This window comes from Acartia tonsa, chromosome 12 (assembly GCF_053477335.1).
Source record: "Acartia tonsa isolate MP-2025a chromosome 12, ASM5347733v1, whole genome shotgun sequence".
Classification (NCBI taxonomy): domain Eukaryota; kingdom Metazoa; phylum Arthropoda; class Copepoda; order Calanoida; family Acartiidae; genus Acartia; species Acartia tonsa.
This window is the reverse complement of record NC_137271.1, coordinates 27,480,662-27,498,932: the sequence shown is the minus strand read 5'-3', so window position 1 is coordinate 27,498,932 and position 18,271 is coordinate 27,480,662. Positions and strand designations below refer to the sequence as shown.

Genomic DNA, 18,271 nt, shown 5'->3' with positions numbered 1-18,271 from the left:
TCTAAGCCATAAACTCTGAATTATAGTTAAGCCGCGCCTCTACAAATATTCAGGGAGTAAGGGAGGGGACAATGGGCAATTAATTCAATTTAAGAGTTTTCAAAGACAGGCCATGAAATCCACACTAATCCATAAAATTTGGAGGAAATTGTAAAGTGTTTGTTCATTAAATTTAGAAAATTATAAACTAAGAAAAAACTATTGGACCCAGCCAACTGCTGACTGGCTGGGTAAAAATATGAACCAATACGCCAGCCTGCCACTTTTTATCCGGTTTATTTCCCTTGCCCCATGCCCCCACCTCACTTCTCCCTTTTCCTATCGTGTGTTTAAAAAAAAGGGAGATGGGAGAAGAGGGGAGTGAAATAGAGTATGGAGGGGGGGCCGTGTATTCTCAACTCTCTGTCTGCTAGATTCAAAACTAAAACAATGAGTAGCGGCATTTTATGCGAAAGTACCCAAACTCAGTCAGAAACTGCTAAATTCTTGCACATTCCCTTTAAGCCAGTACCCAAAGTCTGAGACTACTAAAAATTGAATATTCGATCCATTGTCCCCTCCCTTACTCCCTGACAAATATTACCTGCACTAGAACCATTCACCAGAAATTGGGATATTGTTGAACTTGGAACAGGCGAAGAGCTAGAATTAATTAATTATCGAAATCAACCAATATAAAAAATCCAATGCATTTTTTGGTAGTTTAAATTAGCTACATATGACCCTAACAACGAATATTCAAAAATATTTGTTCATTATATAAAGAATATGGATGAGGCAAATTGGCAATTAATGCATTTTTTAAAGTTCTAGCTTAGAATATTAAAAACCAGGTTTATCTTGAAATCTTCAACAATTTGCCCTAAATTGGGTGATCGACCCTCACTTTCAAATTTAATTTTGAAAAGAAAAAGTTTTAACAAATTTTTTATGGGGATTATTTTTTTCTAGAAAAATTTTCGCGAGATTTAATAATTACCTCTTTGCACCAATTCCATTTAATGTGTCTAATTCTTCTTCTCCGGAACCAGTCCACATAAAATCTTTCACTTTTATCTCAGTATTTAAACCTAAAATAAAATTGAATACATAAGGAGAATTATTTTGTATCTGAATTCCACCCATGTATTCAAACAAATTCAACAAAGTATTGTATGTAGGTACTATACGTTCTATAAAAATTTAAAAAACTTATTTAAAAATGTTTTATATTACATAGTATTTAGTTCTTAAATTCTAAATGACACTTTTTAAAAACAAATTTTGATAATATTCTTTAATCCTTATTCCAAATAGCCTCTGTAGTCAAAGTGAAAGGTGTTTAGTCTGTTTCTCTCTGCTATTTTAGTCTATTAAAGCATAAACAAGGTTTAGTGTGAACACAAAAGTAAAATTGTCTGCACTGCCAATCTATCTATCCTAGTAGCTGCCAACTTTTTTATATTATACCAAAATTGTATTAGGCTCAGCTTTAGTGTATTTGAAGAAAAAGGATGCTTATCTTATGATATATATTTGTATTTTTCACAATATAAACTAAAAATATTTATATTTAAATGTATTAAAATTATGGAGATGTGTAAAAAGAATTTTAAAATGGGTTAAGGCATAAATTTGTTGATTATTTTGGCAGCTTTGCTTTGTGTGTATCTACCTTAGAGCAGACAGAAATCAAAATGGCGAATTCTCTGGTTGTTGACAATACACAAAGCAATACAAAATAATATAGATTTTATTATTTTCAAACATCATCAAATTAATTATAGATATTATTCTACAGCATAAAGTGTAATTTTTATGCCTTTTTTGCCAGTCTTTTTAATTTTTAAAAAGGCATCAGTTTTATTATAAATCATAAAATTCTAACTTCGAAATAAAAGTTTAAATTAACTTTAGGTATGCATTTTTAATGAAAATATATTGAATATTATTGTGTTAAGGTATAAAATGTGTAAAGATTGATTCCTCGGAGGAAAGAGATTTACGGGCAGAAATGTCCAACCCCAGCGGGGGTAGGAGGGGTTCTCTCTCTCAGGTACGTAGGAGTGTTTATAGGGATATAGATTTTTATTTTAGGTTCCTAAAAAGTAATTTAAAAATCTTTCTATTTACCATCTACCCTTATTAATGTCCGACCGTCAGTCCGTTACGCTAATGCGGTAATTTGTTTTTTTTTGGCTGCTATTTAAGATAAATTGTTGACGTTTTTTGGTGATCAAAGATATCCTTTCCTTAATTCGAGCAATTAGTATAAAACTTACTTGGTCCATAAGTCTAACGGTCATGCTACAAAAGACATAACATAACACCACATGCTCTCGTTTGTCTGTCCATATTTTACTTCGCTTTTTTATATGACGTTCTGTATTGTTTTTTTTAGGAGAGCATTACAATTAGCCCTGGAGATCCTTTGAGAGATCTTTTTGACGCATGTCGACATGGAGATATATCTAGAGTCAGGGTTCTAGTTAACTCTCAGAATGTAAATGCCAGAGATACTTCTGGAAGAAAATCATCTCCTCTTCACTTTGCTGCAGGTTCTATTTACTCTTATATAAAAAATTATACCATACCCCCCCCCCCCCTCCCTCCAACCATGTTGCTTTTTATTTTCAAAGAAAATCTAAAATAATATTAAATCATATTCTCTGGATAACAGTTACAACAAACCGACTAAAACCATGCCTAAAAAATAAAGTTTTTATTATGTACTCAAATTTAGATTAGCGGTAATAAAAGTTTTTGTTAAATACCTTTGAACACCATTTGAATGCAAAATTAGGTATTAAGATTTAACATACCTAGTTAAAGATAAAGCATATGTAATTTATGAAATGAAATCAGTTTTCTTACAAAATCTCAATAAAGTGTGTATTCTATTGTACTGTGTCTGTTTTATAGTACAAGGTATCTCCTTTCTTTTAATACAATCAGACTTCACACCAGTTGGTAATATTTAAACGTCTTTAATATGAATCAATGCATGCTTAGATTCGAACTCGTCACCTTCCCTATAACTAACATTATCTAACCGCTGTTTATTCTTTACAAAAAGAATCTTTCAATTTTAGGATATGGTAGAAAAGAAGTTGTAGACATATTGTTGATGGCTGGTGCAAATGTACATGCCAGGGACGATGGTGGTCTCATTCCTTTACATAATGCTTGCTCATTTGGACATGCAGAGGTAATATTTTTAATGGCCTTAATCCTGCCTTGTACCATCTACAAGGGGGGGAGGGGTTCTGAAACATTTGCGTAAGATTTTTTGGATAGAGGCCTCCAGGTTCCGGAGCTCCAGGCCTCCAGGTGGTATCTGTTATACAGGTAAAAATGAGAAATTTTTTTTTAAGTTACAGGTCGACTTATAAAACAAAATATGCATCTTTTTTAATATTATTCACATATTTGAAGAAAAAAGATGCATATTTTGTTTTATAAGTTGATATGTAACTTAAAATTTTTTTTTTCATTTTTACCTGTACAGAGACCACCTGCAGGCCTGGAGCTCCGGAACCTGGAGGCCTATCCAAAAAATCTTAAAACTTTGGAAAATTCACCATATAAGAATGATTTTATCTTTAATAACCTATCCTCTCAGTCCAAAGATAAATTCTATGCACCAGGTTTACGCAAATGTGTCAGAATCAGGGTGGGCATACAAAAAACCCACCCAAAAAAACCCACCCAGGGTTTTTTTAAAAACCCATTGAAAAAAAACCCAAGGATTTTTGGGTTTTTGAAAAAACATTGAAATTTCACATTAAAATTTACAAATTAAACCTCTATTTACACAAAGACTAGGATCTAATAACATTTTAAAGCAAATTTTCCCTAAAAAACATAAAAAAATATGAAGTAATTATATAAATGATACTCTACTTATTGTTTAAATGTTTATGAAATTACTTTCTCTCAAAACTTAATTTCAGAAAACGCTTTGCTACTAAATTGATGATATATAAATTGTGTAAATTACATAATTATAATTGATTTTTTAAACTAAAACATAACAATTTATGAAAGGAAATAGTTACAGTGGCGTGCAGAGGGTTTTATTAAGGGGATGTAAAAAGACCTTAATAATTTCTGGGAGGGGGGGGGGGGGTGTTGACAGCTTAAGAATAGAGGAGTAGGTTCCATGTTTTGAAGCTTTTAACCTCCCCTCCCTCTTAATAGAATATTTTGTGCACCATTGCTAATAAGGGTTTATAATAAATCGGAATGCCAGCTTTCTTCATTATCTATCTTGTTTATTGTGAAATCTTGCTTACCTTTTACCTACAACAACATAAACATTAATATTTCATCAATATATCAAATGTATTTGACTCCTAAAGGAAAAAACCCAATAAAACCCTAAAAAACCCATAAAAACCCAGGGTTTTAAGGGTTTTTAAGGGTTGGGTTGGGCTTTTTAAAAAAACCCTGGGTTTTTCCCCACCCTGGTCAGAATCCCTTCCCCCCTTATGGAATTATGGGTTCAGTCGTTTACTAGATCCTTCTAAATATACAGACAGACATAAATATTGCCACTGTAGCTTATACTTGCGCCTTTGCCTCTAGAGGCCTCTAGTGGCGCTTTAAATGTTTGGTTTAAAAAAAATACGTTACCTATATATGTTGCGTTCAAGTCTTTACGATACCTATCTATGTTGGGTTCAAGTGTTTAAGTAAAAAAAAATTTCGGTTCAGCGGTAAGCGAGATCCTTCGGTACAGACACACATCCTGTTACTTTATCATAAGGATGGATAGCTTTTGTTGTAGTTTATAAAAGTAAGACAAAAGATATTAAATAACAAAATCAAATAAAATTACACATTTGTAATCTGAAAAAAGCCCTTTCAAAGTCAAAATAAATGTTTCTAAATCATATCCCTGCATATTATAAATAATCTTTGTCCATCATAATAAAAATAATAAGTTTTATTTGTCTCAGTATTCGTAATTTCATAATTTTACCTAATTAATTTGTAGAAATCAGATTAAAAATGCTGAAAATATTTTAATATTGAGTGATTGTACTCTAAATTTTTAAACTTTTAACAGTAATGGATTTAATATTAATATTTAATTAACTAGTATTCTTTGTTTTTTTTTAACACAAATTGAATTGGGGGATCTAAAAAACTTGAACCAATATGCCTTGGTTAATACAATGAAGTTAAATTAATATTTCCTCCAAGTCTTGAATGCTATTTGATTACTTAGTATTATTAGAAACTTTCATATAAATCTGTAATTTGACTATTGTTATTTGTGTAGGTTGTAGCCTTGTTGTTAAGCGCGGGTGCAGATCCTAACGCCAGGGATAATTGGAGCTATACTCCTCTACATGAAGCTGCTATTAAGGTTTTTACATTTTTCGAAAATATTTTTTTTTCGGGAAAAACCGTTCTTGTATTAAAAAAAGTTTAACCTAATATTTGTATAGGGAAAGAATGATGTTTGTGTGATGCTTTTACAACACGGAGCTGATAGCACACTAAGGTAAATATTATATTTCTATAATTATGTCAAACTAACCTTGTTATAGAGTGTAGCTCCACTATTATATAAATTTTATGTAATGAAACAAGCTAAATTTATACCAAGATGGAGGGGGAAGGGGAGGCCCGGGGGGGGGGGGGTAAAATGTGGTGACTCGTGCCACGACATAACAGCAATTTTATTTTGGCGCTAGCTACTCCCTTAGTTTTAGAGATAATTGGGTAAAATCTTTTTGGTTGTGTCACCTATTGCCCAAGTTTTGGTATCTTTCAAAAAAAAGGGCGGCGGGACCGTCGCTACCGCCATTTTCCGCCGCCGCCAAAAAAATTTTTTATTGCATTTCTCGCCGAAATAGGCAATTTGGAATCATTTAAGACTAGGTATGTTTTTATTTTTATTTTTAACCCTTACCCTTGCTTTTAAAAACAAAATCTTTTTAGGGTGGTCAATAAAAAAAATTTGAATAAAAAACGGCGGTGGTACCGCTGCTCCCGCCGTTTTCCGCCGCCGCCCAAAAAAATTTCTCGACGAATTAGGCAATTTGGAATCATTTGAGACCATGTTGTTTTTTTTTGGCAGCGGGAACAGCGGTACTGCTGCTGTTTTTTTAAAGATACTAAAACTTGGGGTAATTAGTGACACAACCAAAAAGATTTTACCCAATTATTTCTAAAACTAGGGGAGTATCGCCAAAATAAAATTGCTGGTATGTCGTGGCACGAGTCTGCACATTTTACCCCCCCCCCCCTTTTTTTTTAACAATTAACACAATCTATCATCTAGTATAAAAATTTGAATGGCTCTAATTGTAGGTTCATGCGAATCATGAAAGATAAGCGTCCTTATCTCTATTTCTAAATAAAACCAACATTTATTTATAATATTAGGTAAACTGTTTATCGACCACTTTTCTGTGTAGTTTTACTTATTACATACCTACTCTGAACACTACTCAATAAATTTTAATCTACAGGAATACTGAGGGTAAAACAGCACTGGACGTAGCAGATGCTTCAACTGTTCCTGTCCTCTCTGGCACAGATTATAAGAAAGAAGAATTATTGGAAGCATCTAGGTAATATGTTTTTCCAGGGAGTAAGGGGGGGGACAATGGATCGAATATTCAATTTTTAGGAGTCTCAGACTTTGGGTACTGGCTAAAGGGAATGTGCAAGAATTTAGCAGTTTCTGACTGAGTTTGGGTACTAGCGCATGAAATGCCGCTACTCGTTGTGTTTGTTTTGAATATTGCAGACGGGGAGAAGGGAGAGGGGAAGTGGGGCAAGAGAAATAACTACTCGTTATGTTAGTTTTGAATGTAGCAAACGGGGAGAAGGGAGGTGGGGGCAAGGGAAATAAACAGAATAAAAAAGAGCAGTCATATTCTTGCCCAGCCAGCTAGCAGCTGGCCGGGTCCAATAATCTTGTAATATAAAAATCACACCATAAAATCTCAATATATTTCATCAAAAACAAGTTGTGATTTCACTTTACATGACGCTATGGAAATCTATTATTTAATTAACAATCCCTTTATAATTTCCTTCAAATTTATTGGATTAATCTGGATTTTATTGCCTTTCTTTGATAACTCTTATAATGAGTTAATTGCCCATTGTCCCCTCCCTTACTCCCTGGTGTTTTTCTCTCCTGTAAAGAGATGTTAGTACTGATTCACCATTAGATGCTTATTTTTCCCTAAGCCTAGCCTGACTTAGAGTATGGCAGATGTCATATTTTAATCCTCACTATATGAAATGATTCTTGTATAGGAAATATAGATATTAGGTACAAACTTTTAAACATGACTAACATCTTAATTTTTTAGGAGTGGAAATGAAGAAAAGATTCTTTCTCTTTTGACTCCATTGAATGTTAATTGTCACGCGTCTGACGGACGGAAATCAACACCCTTACATTTGGCAGCTGGATATAACAGAACTAGAATTGTCAAGTTACTACTTCAACATGGGGCTGATGTACACGCTAAGGTAGGAAATACTGAAATACTTAAAATCCATAAACTAAGGGGGGGAGGGGGTGTAAAATAGAGAAAATATATTCTGATAGATGTTGATAACTTTTTTTTTTTTGGGGGGGGGGGGCTTTTTCAATAACAAACACCAAAACAAAGGAAATCAGCACTGGAATGCAGCATTCGCCTATTTGTTTGCCATTTCTTAGGAAATTAGACCTTTTTGAATCATTTGGAAACAAATTATGTTTTGAAAAATGTACAGTCCCCAATCCCATATTATATCCCTGCTTAATACAATTTAAAAACAAAAAAAGTCTTTTTTATTAGGACAAAGGAGGACTAGTACCACTGCACAATTCCTGTTCCTACGGACACTTTGAAGTTACAGAACTATTAATCAACCACGGAGCTCATGTCAATGCCATGGACTTGTGGCAGTTTACTCCTTTGCACGAGGCCGCCAGCAAGTCCAGGATTGAAGTGTGTAGCCTTTTACTTTCTCATGGGGCGGATCCTACTCTTCTTAATTGCCATTCCAAATCTGCTATTGATGTAGCACCAACAAGGGATTTGCAGGTAAACAACAGTTATAATAAGTTTGGATAAAATCTTATTTTGAAATATGAAAACATGTTTCATCATTATTTACTTAGTTAAAACAGCGTGCTTTAATAATTCTATTATATAAAATAGTAATCTTTTATTTGGTCCAATGAAGGTTTATAACTAAATTGGGGGAGGGTATCTCAACCCTCCCAAGAGAATTCACCCCTAGAACAAATTACACTCCACCCAAAAAATTTTTTATAATTTTAAAAAAGGATTTAATTAAAAATTGCAGGGATGATGTTTGACTTTCCATCTCCCCCCACCCTAAGTTCCCCAGAAGCTTCTAGGGGCGTAGCCGCTGAAATATTGTTATTTTGATAGGCAGAATATGAAAATAATATCTATAGTTTTTCTTTAAATAAAACCTTCCATCTAAATCAGATAGCTAAGAAACTTTTATGAAACATCAATCAAATTCAAAATTGTTAATTTTATTTTTAACCTACTTAATAAAATGAATGTTGTAAAATGTTTTGAGTTTGTATTTACAGTTGTGTAGTTGTAAATATGTAATGTATAATTAAAAGTTGAAGGGGAATTTAAAAAAACAAGGTCAACTATATGTACATATGTATACTTAACCAATGTACTTTTATTTAGGAAAAATTGATGAGTGAGTTTAAAGGCCACTGTTTGCTTGAAGCTTGTAGACAAGGAGATCCACAGAAGTTAAAGAAATACCTAACAGCAGAAATTATAAATTTTAAACACCCATACACGGGAGATAATTGCTTACACTGTGCTGTTTCATCGCCATTTCCGAAGCGCAAGTCAATTGTGGAAACCCTATGCAGAAAGGGATGCAATCTAAATGAAAAGAACCGAGATTTTCTTACACCTCTTCATGTTGCTACTGACAAGAGTCATTATGATGTTATGGAGCTTTTGTTGAAGCATGGTGCTAAGGTGAATGCATTGGACAGCTTGGGTCAAACTTGCCTACACAGAGCCGCAAGAGATGGTAATGTTCAAGCCTGCAGAATTCTTCTTACATTCGGAATTGATCCTTCTATTGTTTCTTTGCAGGGTTATACAGCCGCTCAACTAGCAACAGATTCTGTTTTTAAACTGCTTGCTGAAGAGCCAACAAATGGTGGCATTGACATTGAATATCAGCTACTGGAGGCAAGCAAAGCTGGAGATTTAGAGCTTGTCAAGAAAATTGTAAATTTAAATTCTCATATAGTTAACTGTAGAGATCTGGATGGTCGACACTCAACTCCTCTCCACTTTGCTGCTGGATACAACAGAGTTGGAGTTGTAGAGTTTCTTCTCAATAATGGTGCAGATGTTCATGCAAAGGATAAAGGAGGACTTGTACCACTTCATAATGCTTGCTCCTATGGACACTATGAAGTTACAGAGTTGCTAGTCAAGCACGGTGCATCTGTCAATGTTAGTGATTTGTGGAAATTTACTCCATTACACGAAGCAGCTGCCAAAGGAAAATATGAAATTGTCAAATTATTATTAAAGCATGGAGCGGATCCTAGCAAAAAGAACAGGGATGGTCACACTCCTATGGATCTTGTGAAGGAAGGTGATCAAGATGTTGTAGATTTATTGCGCGGTGATAGTGCCATTCTTGATGCTGCTAAGAAAGGAAATCTTAGTCGAGTTCAGAAGCTTGTTACTCCTGAAAATATAAACTGTAGAGATACTGCTGGCAGAAACAGTACCCCTCTACATTTAGCCGCAGGATATAATAACCTAGAGGTTGCTGAATATTTATTAGAGCAAGGTGCAGATGTAAATGCTCAGGATAAAGGTGGCCTTATTCCACTTCACAATGCAAGTTCATATGGACATCTTGACATAGCTGCTCTTCTGATTAAATACCATACTATTGTTAATGCTACTGATAAATGGGGATTTACTCCTTTGCATGAAGCTACCCAGAAAGGAAGAACTCAGTTATGTGCTCTGTTGCTAGCCCATGGTGCTGATCCAACATTGAAGAATCAAGAAGGACAAACCCCACTAGATCTTGCTACTGCAGATGATGTCAAATGTTTGTTGTCAGATGCTATGCCAACTGATGTTGTCCTCCCCACAAGATCAAAATCCCCGACACCTAACCGACCTGACATAGGTCTACGACAAGACACTATGGGTGCAACTAGCACTGTTGTGATGCCAAGTGGAACTGCTGTGCCAATCCCTGCCCCAGCCCCCTCATCATCAGTCCTAACGTCAAGTTCAACAGCTCTTGTTCCGGCTGGAGCCGGCAGTGCTTTCCCCAAACCTGCACCAGGAGATGGCGGCATTGATTTTACTAAGACAGAAATGGTGACACCGGAAACTAGCTTAAACATGAGTCTCGCAGCTTTCCTTGCCAGCTTGCAGCTGGAGAACGGTCATTTGCAACAGTTGAGGGAGGTTCTGGAGCGGGAACAGATAACTGTTGATATTCTTTCTGAGATGGGTCACGAAGATCTTAAACAAATAGGTATTCATGCCTTTGGACACAGGCACAAACTTATCAAGGTAATTTACACTTAAAACTCTATAGGTAATCAAAGTACAAAGAAAATAATCACCATGTTTTTATATCTTTTGTAAATTATTCGGATTTTCGTTTTGATTAATACCTAATAAATAGAATCTTTTTTAATCCCGTCTGATTTTTTAAACTTCTATTTTGTTATATTTTAGGGCATTGAGAAGCTATTGTCTGGGTCTGCTCCTGTTATCTGGCACCCACCTGCCAGCAGCAGTGGTCAGGGTACTGTTCTCCTAGATATTTCTAGTGAAGATTCGGAATGGACAAGTGTTGAAGATGAAATGCAAAGCACAATTAGGTAAAAAAAACATCTAGATAGGAAGATTTACAGAAATATAAGTTACCTACCTATATTTTTCAAATTGATTTTAAAAATTTAAAGATTAAGTTTTAATTAGGTATACTTCTAAATTAGAAAAGAATCCTAACGATCGCTAACTTTTCTGTACGTACAAAGTAAAATATCAGATGTTTATATAAAAATGGATCACTGCCGTTTAATTTAATTTTCATTATGAAACTATATGTGTAAAAGTTTACCTATTGATTTTTTTTCAATGCTTTAATTGATTTTTTTCAGGGAACACAGAGACCAAGGTCATGCTGGTGGAATTTTTGCCAGATACAGGTATTTATAGTTGTTTAGTAAATACATTTTAAGAATTGAACACCGTTTTGCAGTTAGATTTACAAGCTATTCAATATAATTGCGATAAAGATTATTTTTTGTACAAATATTACCCAAAGTTTGTTAATCCCAAATACATTTTTAGAATACAAAAAATCCAGAAAATAAGAAATACCAAGCTATGGGAAAGATACAGTCATAGGTATGTTAGACTACTTAATTGTTATTGAATAAAAAATATTTTCTTTGTTTTTTCCTAAGCAAAAAAAGGTAGTACCTGTTTATCACTAGGTATTGAGTTTTGGTAAAGTTTTATGTAAAATTGTTTTCCTTTTCAGGGGACACATTTCTCCCAAATAAACAAATTAAAGCAAGAAAGCTATTTGTTCAGTACAAACAATGTTTCTAATTATTTGATGTTTATAAATATTAGTAGTTTCATTTCTCATTAAATATTTAATATGAAGATAGTTTTCTTAAGAATTTCTCTGAAGAAAGAAGCGAAGCTGACCTACCGACAAGACATACAATGTCCGTTAGTCCTAAACACTATGTGGCAGATTTTATTTGAAAGATTAAGAATTTTATTTATTTTGAAGTTACAGATTAGTTTTAATTTCTGTGCTTCGCTGCTTATAAATATTTTTTCAAGGCGCCGCGAGGTAGCAGAAGAAAATCATAATCAAAGTAATGAAAGAATGCTTTTTCACGGAAGTCCTTTCATACAGGTTGTAACATTTGATATTAAATTAATTTGAATTTTGTAGGTTACGTAAATTATTTTTTTTCTTTAACAATCATAATTAATAAAAATTTAACATTTTATGAAGTTCAATAGATTTTTTAATATCGAACATGCAATTTAAAAACTGCATTTTCTTGAATATGCTATTCAGAATTTAAATTTCTTAGACACAAAGCAAAAAAAGCAAGATTACTTATTAATAATACAGATTTAAATTAATTAATATTATTAGATAATAAATTATTTTTAAAGAAAGATTGCAAATGTTGCCGGGGTCAATCTGGTTTGGTCAGACTTTGTGTTATTAACCTTACATCAACTTATTTTTACCAAACTCGTATGTTTCTTTAGGCAATTGCACAAAAAGGATTTGATGAGAGACATGCCTACATTGGTGGAATGTTTGGTGCTGGCATTTACTTTGCTGAACATTCAAGCAAAAGCAACCAGGAAAATTTCATTATCTTTATTTTCAAAGCACTTTAAAGGAGAGTTTAGCGGATGCTTGATTACTTTGGAGATGATGAAAGTATTTTGATGCGCCAATTTTGTAGTACCTGCCCTAATAATAAGACTGTATAGCAATTTATTGTTTCTTAATAATGAAGGATATGAAGGAAAATCTAGAAAAAAAACGTGTAAAGATTATAATTTCGATTTACTTTTGTTATACGAAACCATTTGATTGACAAAAATATATATTTTATACAGACAATAGATTACCTACGTGATTGGTAAATTTTGATCACATTATCAAACCAAAATAGTCGAAAAGAATCAGAACCTCAGTTTTAGTGCTACAATAGTAAATTACTTAAAATCTCTTGAACTACATTTAAACATTTCCCCTACTCTAACGGTTTTATTTTTTTGTTCTGAAATGATTAAAAACATTGCAAACGTGATATTTGCGAAAGATATATTTGCTGTTGTAAATCTTTCACGGAATATAATGAACATCCGTGATTCATGAAAGTAAATCTTTCTTACATTTCCTTATTTATTTGACTATATTTGGCTGAGCCCCTAAGCATCTAAGGGCTCTGTTGCGAAAGAAACTGAAAATAGCCCAAAACTATCCCAAGTCTTAAATAAAAATTATTTACGAGTCTGAAACCAGCCCTATAAAGATTCCCTTAAAAAAATATGGGGTAAAATTTTGCTCGATAATTTATTATAAAGACCCGTTTTCCTAAAACCAGTTTACTCAATTTCACTTTACATCCTGATGGAGTTCTATATTTTTACCCTCACCCAGAACTGTAACTTAGGTCCCTAGCTAATAATCCTTTAATATCTATGAAATAAAGATAATAATATATTGTTAATTAGTATGTTTATGGTATTGGAGGTGGTACTGGCTGTCCTCAGCACAAAGTAAGTTTTGTATTTATTTTTAAAGGGCATATTATTTATATTAAGGGTCTTTCTTATTATTGAAGACATTTTTATTTATGAGCATTACATCTAACATTGATACTGCAGTCAGTTTACTTTAATTATTTGTTGGTTTGGTGCTCTTTTTTTACATGATATTCTCTGAAAAAAAAACATGGACGATTGCGTCACATACATACTCAATAAAAACATACATTTTAAAGAAATCACATATACTCAAATAAGACAACATTTTAGCCTACAATTTTTTAGCCAGTAAAATTTCTAGGTTATATCTTTCTAGCATCGCATTTTGTTGAACAAAATTACAGCATCAATGTCAAATTTTGAAATGTGATTTTGGAAGGGCACCATTAAAGAAATAGCATTGAATTAATCAAAAAGTTGTGTTACTCTGACCAATTAATTGTGATATTGCGTGTGCCAGACCTTTTATTACTTTTTATGGGTTAAGTATATATAACACCAATTATATTGCGGGGTCAGTTTTTCTTTATTTTTTATGATTTTTATATTTTTAAATAAAAATATTTTTTTTATTTTCAATTTAGAAACAAAAGATCTTTTAGGAGGCTAATTTGAATAAGTAATATTCATTTTGGTCTTGGGGTGATTTTTATTAAGATAAGAGAAACACTCCATTTGAATAAATCTCATTAGAGGGTAGAGAACACATTTTTAAAGGGAAAATTAATGAGAACGCATGAAACCAAGGAAAGGGATAGAGTAATGGAAAAAATATGAAAAGATTTCTTAATTTTTTATAAGGCAAATAAGGGCGAGGGATTGTATTTTCTACGGAAGAAAAAGCTTATCATTTCAGCCACTGAAAATAGCAGCTTACAGCTCATTATATTTTTTTTGTATTATTTTGCTGCAATTAATCAATTATAGCAATAAAATGTTCATTTAGGTATTAAAAAAAACTTTTTGTCTCATATTTGACTTGCGGAAAATTGAAGGCATATTGATTTTCTTAGAATAAAATATCCCTAACAAAGTGAAACCTACTTGTTATGCCTTTGTGAGAAGTTTGAATTTGTAAAAGGGAATTTCTGTGTATCAATAAAAGTTACCATGTTGCAGGATATATAATCAATATTTTGTAAAGAGAAAGAGATTTTTAATAAAAACCTTTTTGTTCACAAATGTATATGTGAGGAACTATATTTTTTTACTTGGAAAGTTTCATTTAAAAAGTTTTCTTAAGTTAAAAATCCTATTTTCATACCTAACTATTTTAAACTTTCTTTTAAATTATCTTTATTTATTTGGAAGATGAAAAATTAAAAATACAATTTTGCATTCTTACATAACATTTAACTTTGTAAAAATATTTTAAATATTTATTTTACCATCCGAAGAATTCTTAGAAAATTACAAAATATTGTTTAACTGTTTGTGATTTTTAGAATTGGTTATGCATTCACTTCTGTGTATGCAGGAATAAGGTATAGCCAACAAGCGAAATAAATCTAAATAATATTTAGTGAGCAGATAAAAAGTTCGTCAATTCTACAATATGTTGCCCCCCAACGACAGCTGAAAGTCTTATGTAGGTTTCGTGATTTACCCCCGAATTAATTTCGTTAATATAAGCTGAATAGTATGTATCACATTTTTCAATCTCGACATCTCAAATTGAAACTTTCTTTGTTGTTGTTGTTGAAACTTTCTTTGCTTCACTTTTATCATTAATTCCCACGCAACCCCGTCTTTTTTATGTCTTATTGGTGATTTACGGAAGTGAAGGTCCACATTAGAATAGAGGTTATGCAGCGAAGTGAGGGGATATAAAACATTCAAATAAACTTGACAATAATATATTTTTTATGTTTACTTATGCTTTTCATTTCAAGTATTTAGATTATAATTTGTTTTTATGTAAAAAAAGTATTTTCTTTCTAAAGGGAAAAATATTGAAATATCTTTTTACCATCTTTGTCTAGTTTACACATTTAAACAATTAGTATTTTATTAGGGTTGGCAATCCGGATCCGAGATCCGGAATCCGCCCAATTTTTAGCCAATTTTGGAATCCGAATCCGGAATCCGTTTTTTAACAGCGGATTCTGGATTCTTAATTGGTATGCTAAAATTAGCGTTTTGAGTTTTTTCTTTCAACTCTCGCTTTTTGAAGGCAAAGATTTTCATCATTATATATAAAATCTGGTTCAAATCTCGGAAATGAATTATAGAGAACATCAAGAACATTAATTTTTAGGACATATGTAGCATTTAATTTAAAAAAAAAAATTAAAAAGCCTTATAAAATACTGCTAGAATCCGGAATCCGAATCCGGAATCCTCCAAAATTAAGAATCCGGAATCCGCAAGAAATCCGCCACTTTTTTTGACGGATTCTTTTAAGAATCCGGAATTAAAAGAATCCGGAATCCGAATCTGGCCCAAAAATTCGACGGATTGCCATCACTAATTTTTATGTAATCCAGTTATAAAGGTGTATTAACTATTAAAATAAAGGAATCCACGAAAAATCTGCAAGTATTTGCTTAACCTAATATCATTGGCTGTCTTGGCCAAACCCAAAAAGTTTTTTTGTAAAAATATTTCGACTCTTGGGAAGAAAACTGTTTTTTACTAACAGCAATATTTTCTTTAGGATCGGTCATGCTACAGTTGTCCACGACAATTGTTGCTCTGCCGAGTGGCGCTTGGCAAATCTTTTCTGCAGTTCTCTGCTATGAAGATGGCGCATTCACCCCCCGGCCATCACAGTGTAGTTGGCAGACCAAGTGTCGGCGGCCTTAGCTTTCCTGAATATGTTATTTACAGAGGAGAACAGGTTAGTCTTGATATTTTAATTCCATGAAGAATGTGGTCCCTAAATTTCAGAGATATTGGAAAGATATATTATTAGCAAAAAGTATCTCAACTCTAGAAAACTTGAATCTCAAACAACCGATGATTTAAGTATATTTGACTGTTTAACAAGGTCCGTGGTTAATGTAAATTTTCAATCTTTTCCCTTGTTATTTATGCAATGACAAATGATCCGTTTTTATTTAGGCCTATCCTGAATATTTGATCAGCTATCTAATTGTCAAACCAGAAACTTCTTCAGCGGATGAAAATTCTGAATAATTCTAACTTACAAAATTATTAGCCATCATAAAGTTATTTAAGAGGCATAATTCTAAATTAGTAAAATATATTTTTTTAGTTTCCTTTTTTATGCCAATTTATTATAAAATAAAAATATTGTAAATTAGATTTGTTCTCTAAAATTTAACAGTAGAAAGAAAATTTAAAATTTTGACTAGATATAAAAATTGAAACTTATGAAATTCCAAAATTGTGCATTTTAGCTAACATTTGACCCTTCTTTCTAATAGTAGGTTTAGAAATCTTTCTTTATGTTACCAGTAACAATAATTAAACATTTAGCTTTTGATGTTTCTATCCTTTGATAGATTAGTTTAAAATTCCAATAATAATATTATGCAAAATACAGTATAGTTCATATCTAATAAAGTAAAAACATTATTTTAACAATACAATACTACATGGTAGAAGCTCATTATAGACCATTGGACAATTTTTAGCCCCATTCTTTTATTTCAAATTCCTTTTTAACCTAAGAACTAGGAGTGATCCTGCAGAGTCCCAACCCAGCCTCTGAATCATATCTTATACTGTCCGATCTCGTCAAGTAATTAGCCTTTCCAAGACCTTTCCTAACCAAACCAGAACCTTAAACAAAGAACACATTTACGTTTTTTGAATTAAGAAGTTTTATTGATGTTCAATCGGCACAAAAATGAATTTTCCCAAACACTTCTTTTGTAAATTAAAATACTGATAAAAAGTTAATAAATAAATTTAGATATTGGGAATTTTAATTCTTTTATATAAAAGCCATTGCCTAATGACCATTTCATTATAATTTTATTTATTTAATAAATATTGCAGGGTACTCTGTTAGTTTAATTCAAAGAATAGGTAAACGAAATTATTTATTCATTTAATTTTTCAGAACCTCAAATTACAATTGTAATTTAGACGCCGTTCCTTAATGCAATTAAGAAGTTTTGTTGGAAAACCATAAAAACAATAAACAAATCCCATTCCTACTAAATTATCAAACGGTAAAAAAAACATTACTATGCATCTAAATTGTATTAAGGAACGGGGTGAATAATCTCTTATTAAAATTGTTATTCTAGTGATATTTATTGTAACGTTTAATTGCATCCAGTAAATTGTGAAAATAAATTAATTTTAAATTATTAGAATCTTTTCTATCCAAATCTGACAGCCCTCGAATTTAGGTACAAATTCAGCAAATTATGTATGTTTAATTTTTGGACAATCGGATAGGCGTTTAGTAAAAAATGCATAGCTGTATTTTATAAATTCTGCAACAGGTTGAATATTTCAAGTTTAACATCTAAAGGACAGATTTTTCATGATTTATAAAAATGTATACATACAATTTTCGGTAAAAGTAAATTTTTCAGACCAATGTCTCCCCCCTTTCCATTTTGAACCAATTGTTTGTTGATAAATTTAGTTGATCCAGACGTTAACATAAACCTAATTCTGATGAAACTTTCACGGAAAGGTGCCGCATGCATTTCACCACAAGGTGTTTTAACAAATCAGCTAAACTGTAAAAGTGTAGTTTGATATTTCTAAAAATTTCTTTAAATGTTTAATGTGATTGCCATCTTGTTATTGCTATGTTACTTATTTTAGGACCCTTCAAAGTTAGAGTTATACTAAAATCCATACCAGTGGCGAGCAGAAAGGTCGCGCGAAGCGCAACTGAAATTTTTGATGATATATGACTTTTTTACCTTGACACTCCCCTTGATTGCATTAGGGAGGTGTAAACCTTTCGTAAGGCGGGTGAACACTTCAGGCTAAAACTATATTTGTTTCTATAAATCAAAATT

General features: G+C 32.3%; 2 protein-coding genes across 7 annotated transcripts in view; one reads left to right on the top strand and one right to left on the bottom strand.

Annotated features, from left to right (window-relative positions):
* Positions 1-18,271, bottom strand: part of LOC145333454 (uncharacterized) — a 36,360-nt gene that overhangs the window by 14,686 nt on the left and 3,403 nt on the right. Inside the window, exons 5-6 of the mRNA XM_080178604.1 lie at positions 980-1,070; positions 584-642 (exon numbers count right to left, since the gene is read on the bottom strand). Coding sequence (XP_080034730.1) covers positions 584-642; positions 980-1,070 — 150 coding nt within the window. The remainder of the gene's footprint in view (positions 1-583; positions 643-979; positions 1,071-18,271) is intronic.
* Tnks (tankyrase) lies at positions 1,917-17,602 on the top strand. Of its 6 annotated transcripts, none has more exons than XR_013884506.1 (18): positions 1,917-2,035; positions 2,381-2,537; positions 3,072-3,187; positions 5,267-5,353; positions 5,436-5,491; positions 6,465-6,566; positions 7,320-7,482; positions 7,797-8,045; positions 8,679-10,565; positions 10,734-10,879; positions 11,162-11,209; positions 11,355-11,411; positions 11,862-11,937; positions 12,306-12,404; positions 13,287-13,331; positions 15,976-16,158; positions 16,383-16,670; positions 17,299-17,602. XR_013884506.1 is itself a non-coding variant. In XM_080178602.1 (17 exons), the coding sequence occupies exons 1-17, from the start codon at positions 1,994-1,996 to the stop codon at positions 16,455-16,457; spliced, it is 3,588 nt and encodes a 1,195-aa protein (XP_080034728.1). In that variant the 5' UTR covers positions 1,917-1,993; the 3' UTR covers positions 16,458-17,602. The 6 variants fall into 6 exon arrangements, 1 of the variants encoding a protein (XP_080034728.1); XR_013884504.1 differs by having other exon boundaries at positions 17,286-17,602; XR_013884505.1 differs by having other exon boundaries at positions 16,383-16,680.

Excerpts from the sequence above, each read along its gene's own strand:
- Tnks (XM_080178602.1), top strand. The coding sequence starts at position 1,994 with ATGTCCAACCCCAGCGGGGGTAGGAGGGGTTCTCTCTCTCAG. Across the intron at positions 2,538-3,071 it reads TCCTCTTCACTTTGCTGCAG|GATATGGTAGAAAAGAAGTT; the intron begins GTTCTATTTACT and ends TTTCAATTTTAG. Across the intron at positions 7,483-7,796 it reads GGGCTGATGTACACGCTAAG|GACAAAGGAGGACTAGTACC; the intron begins GTAGGAAATACT and ends CTTTTTTATTAG.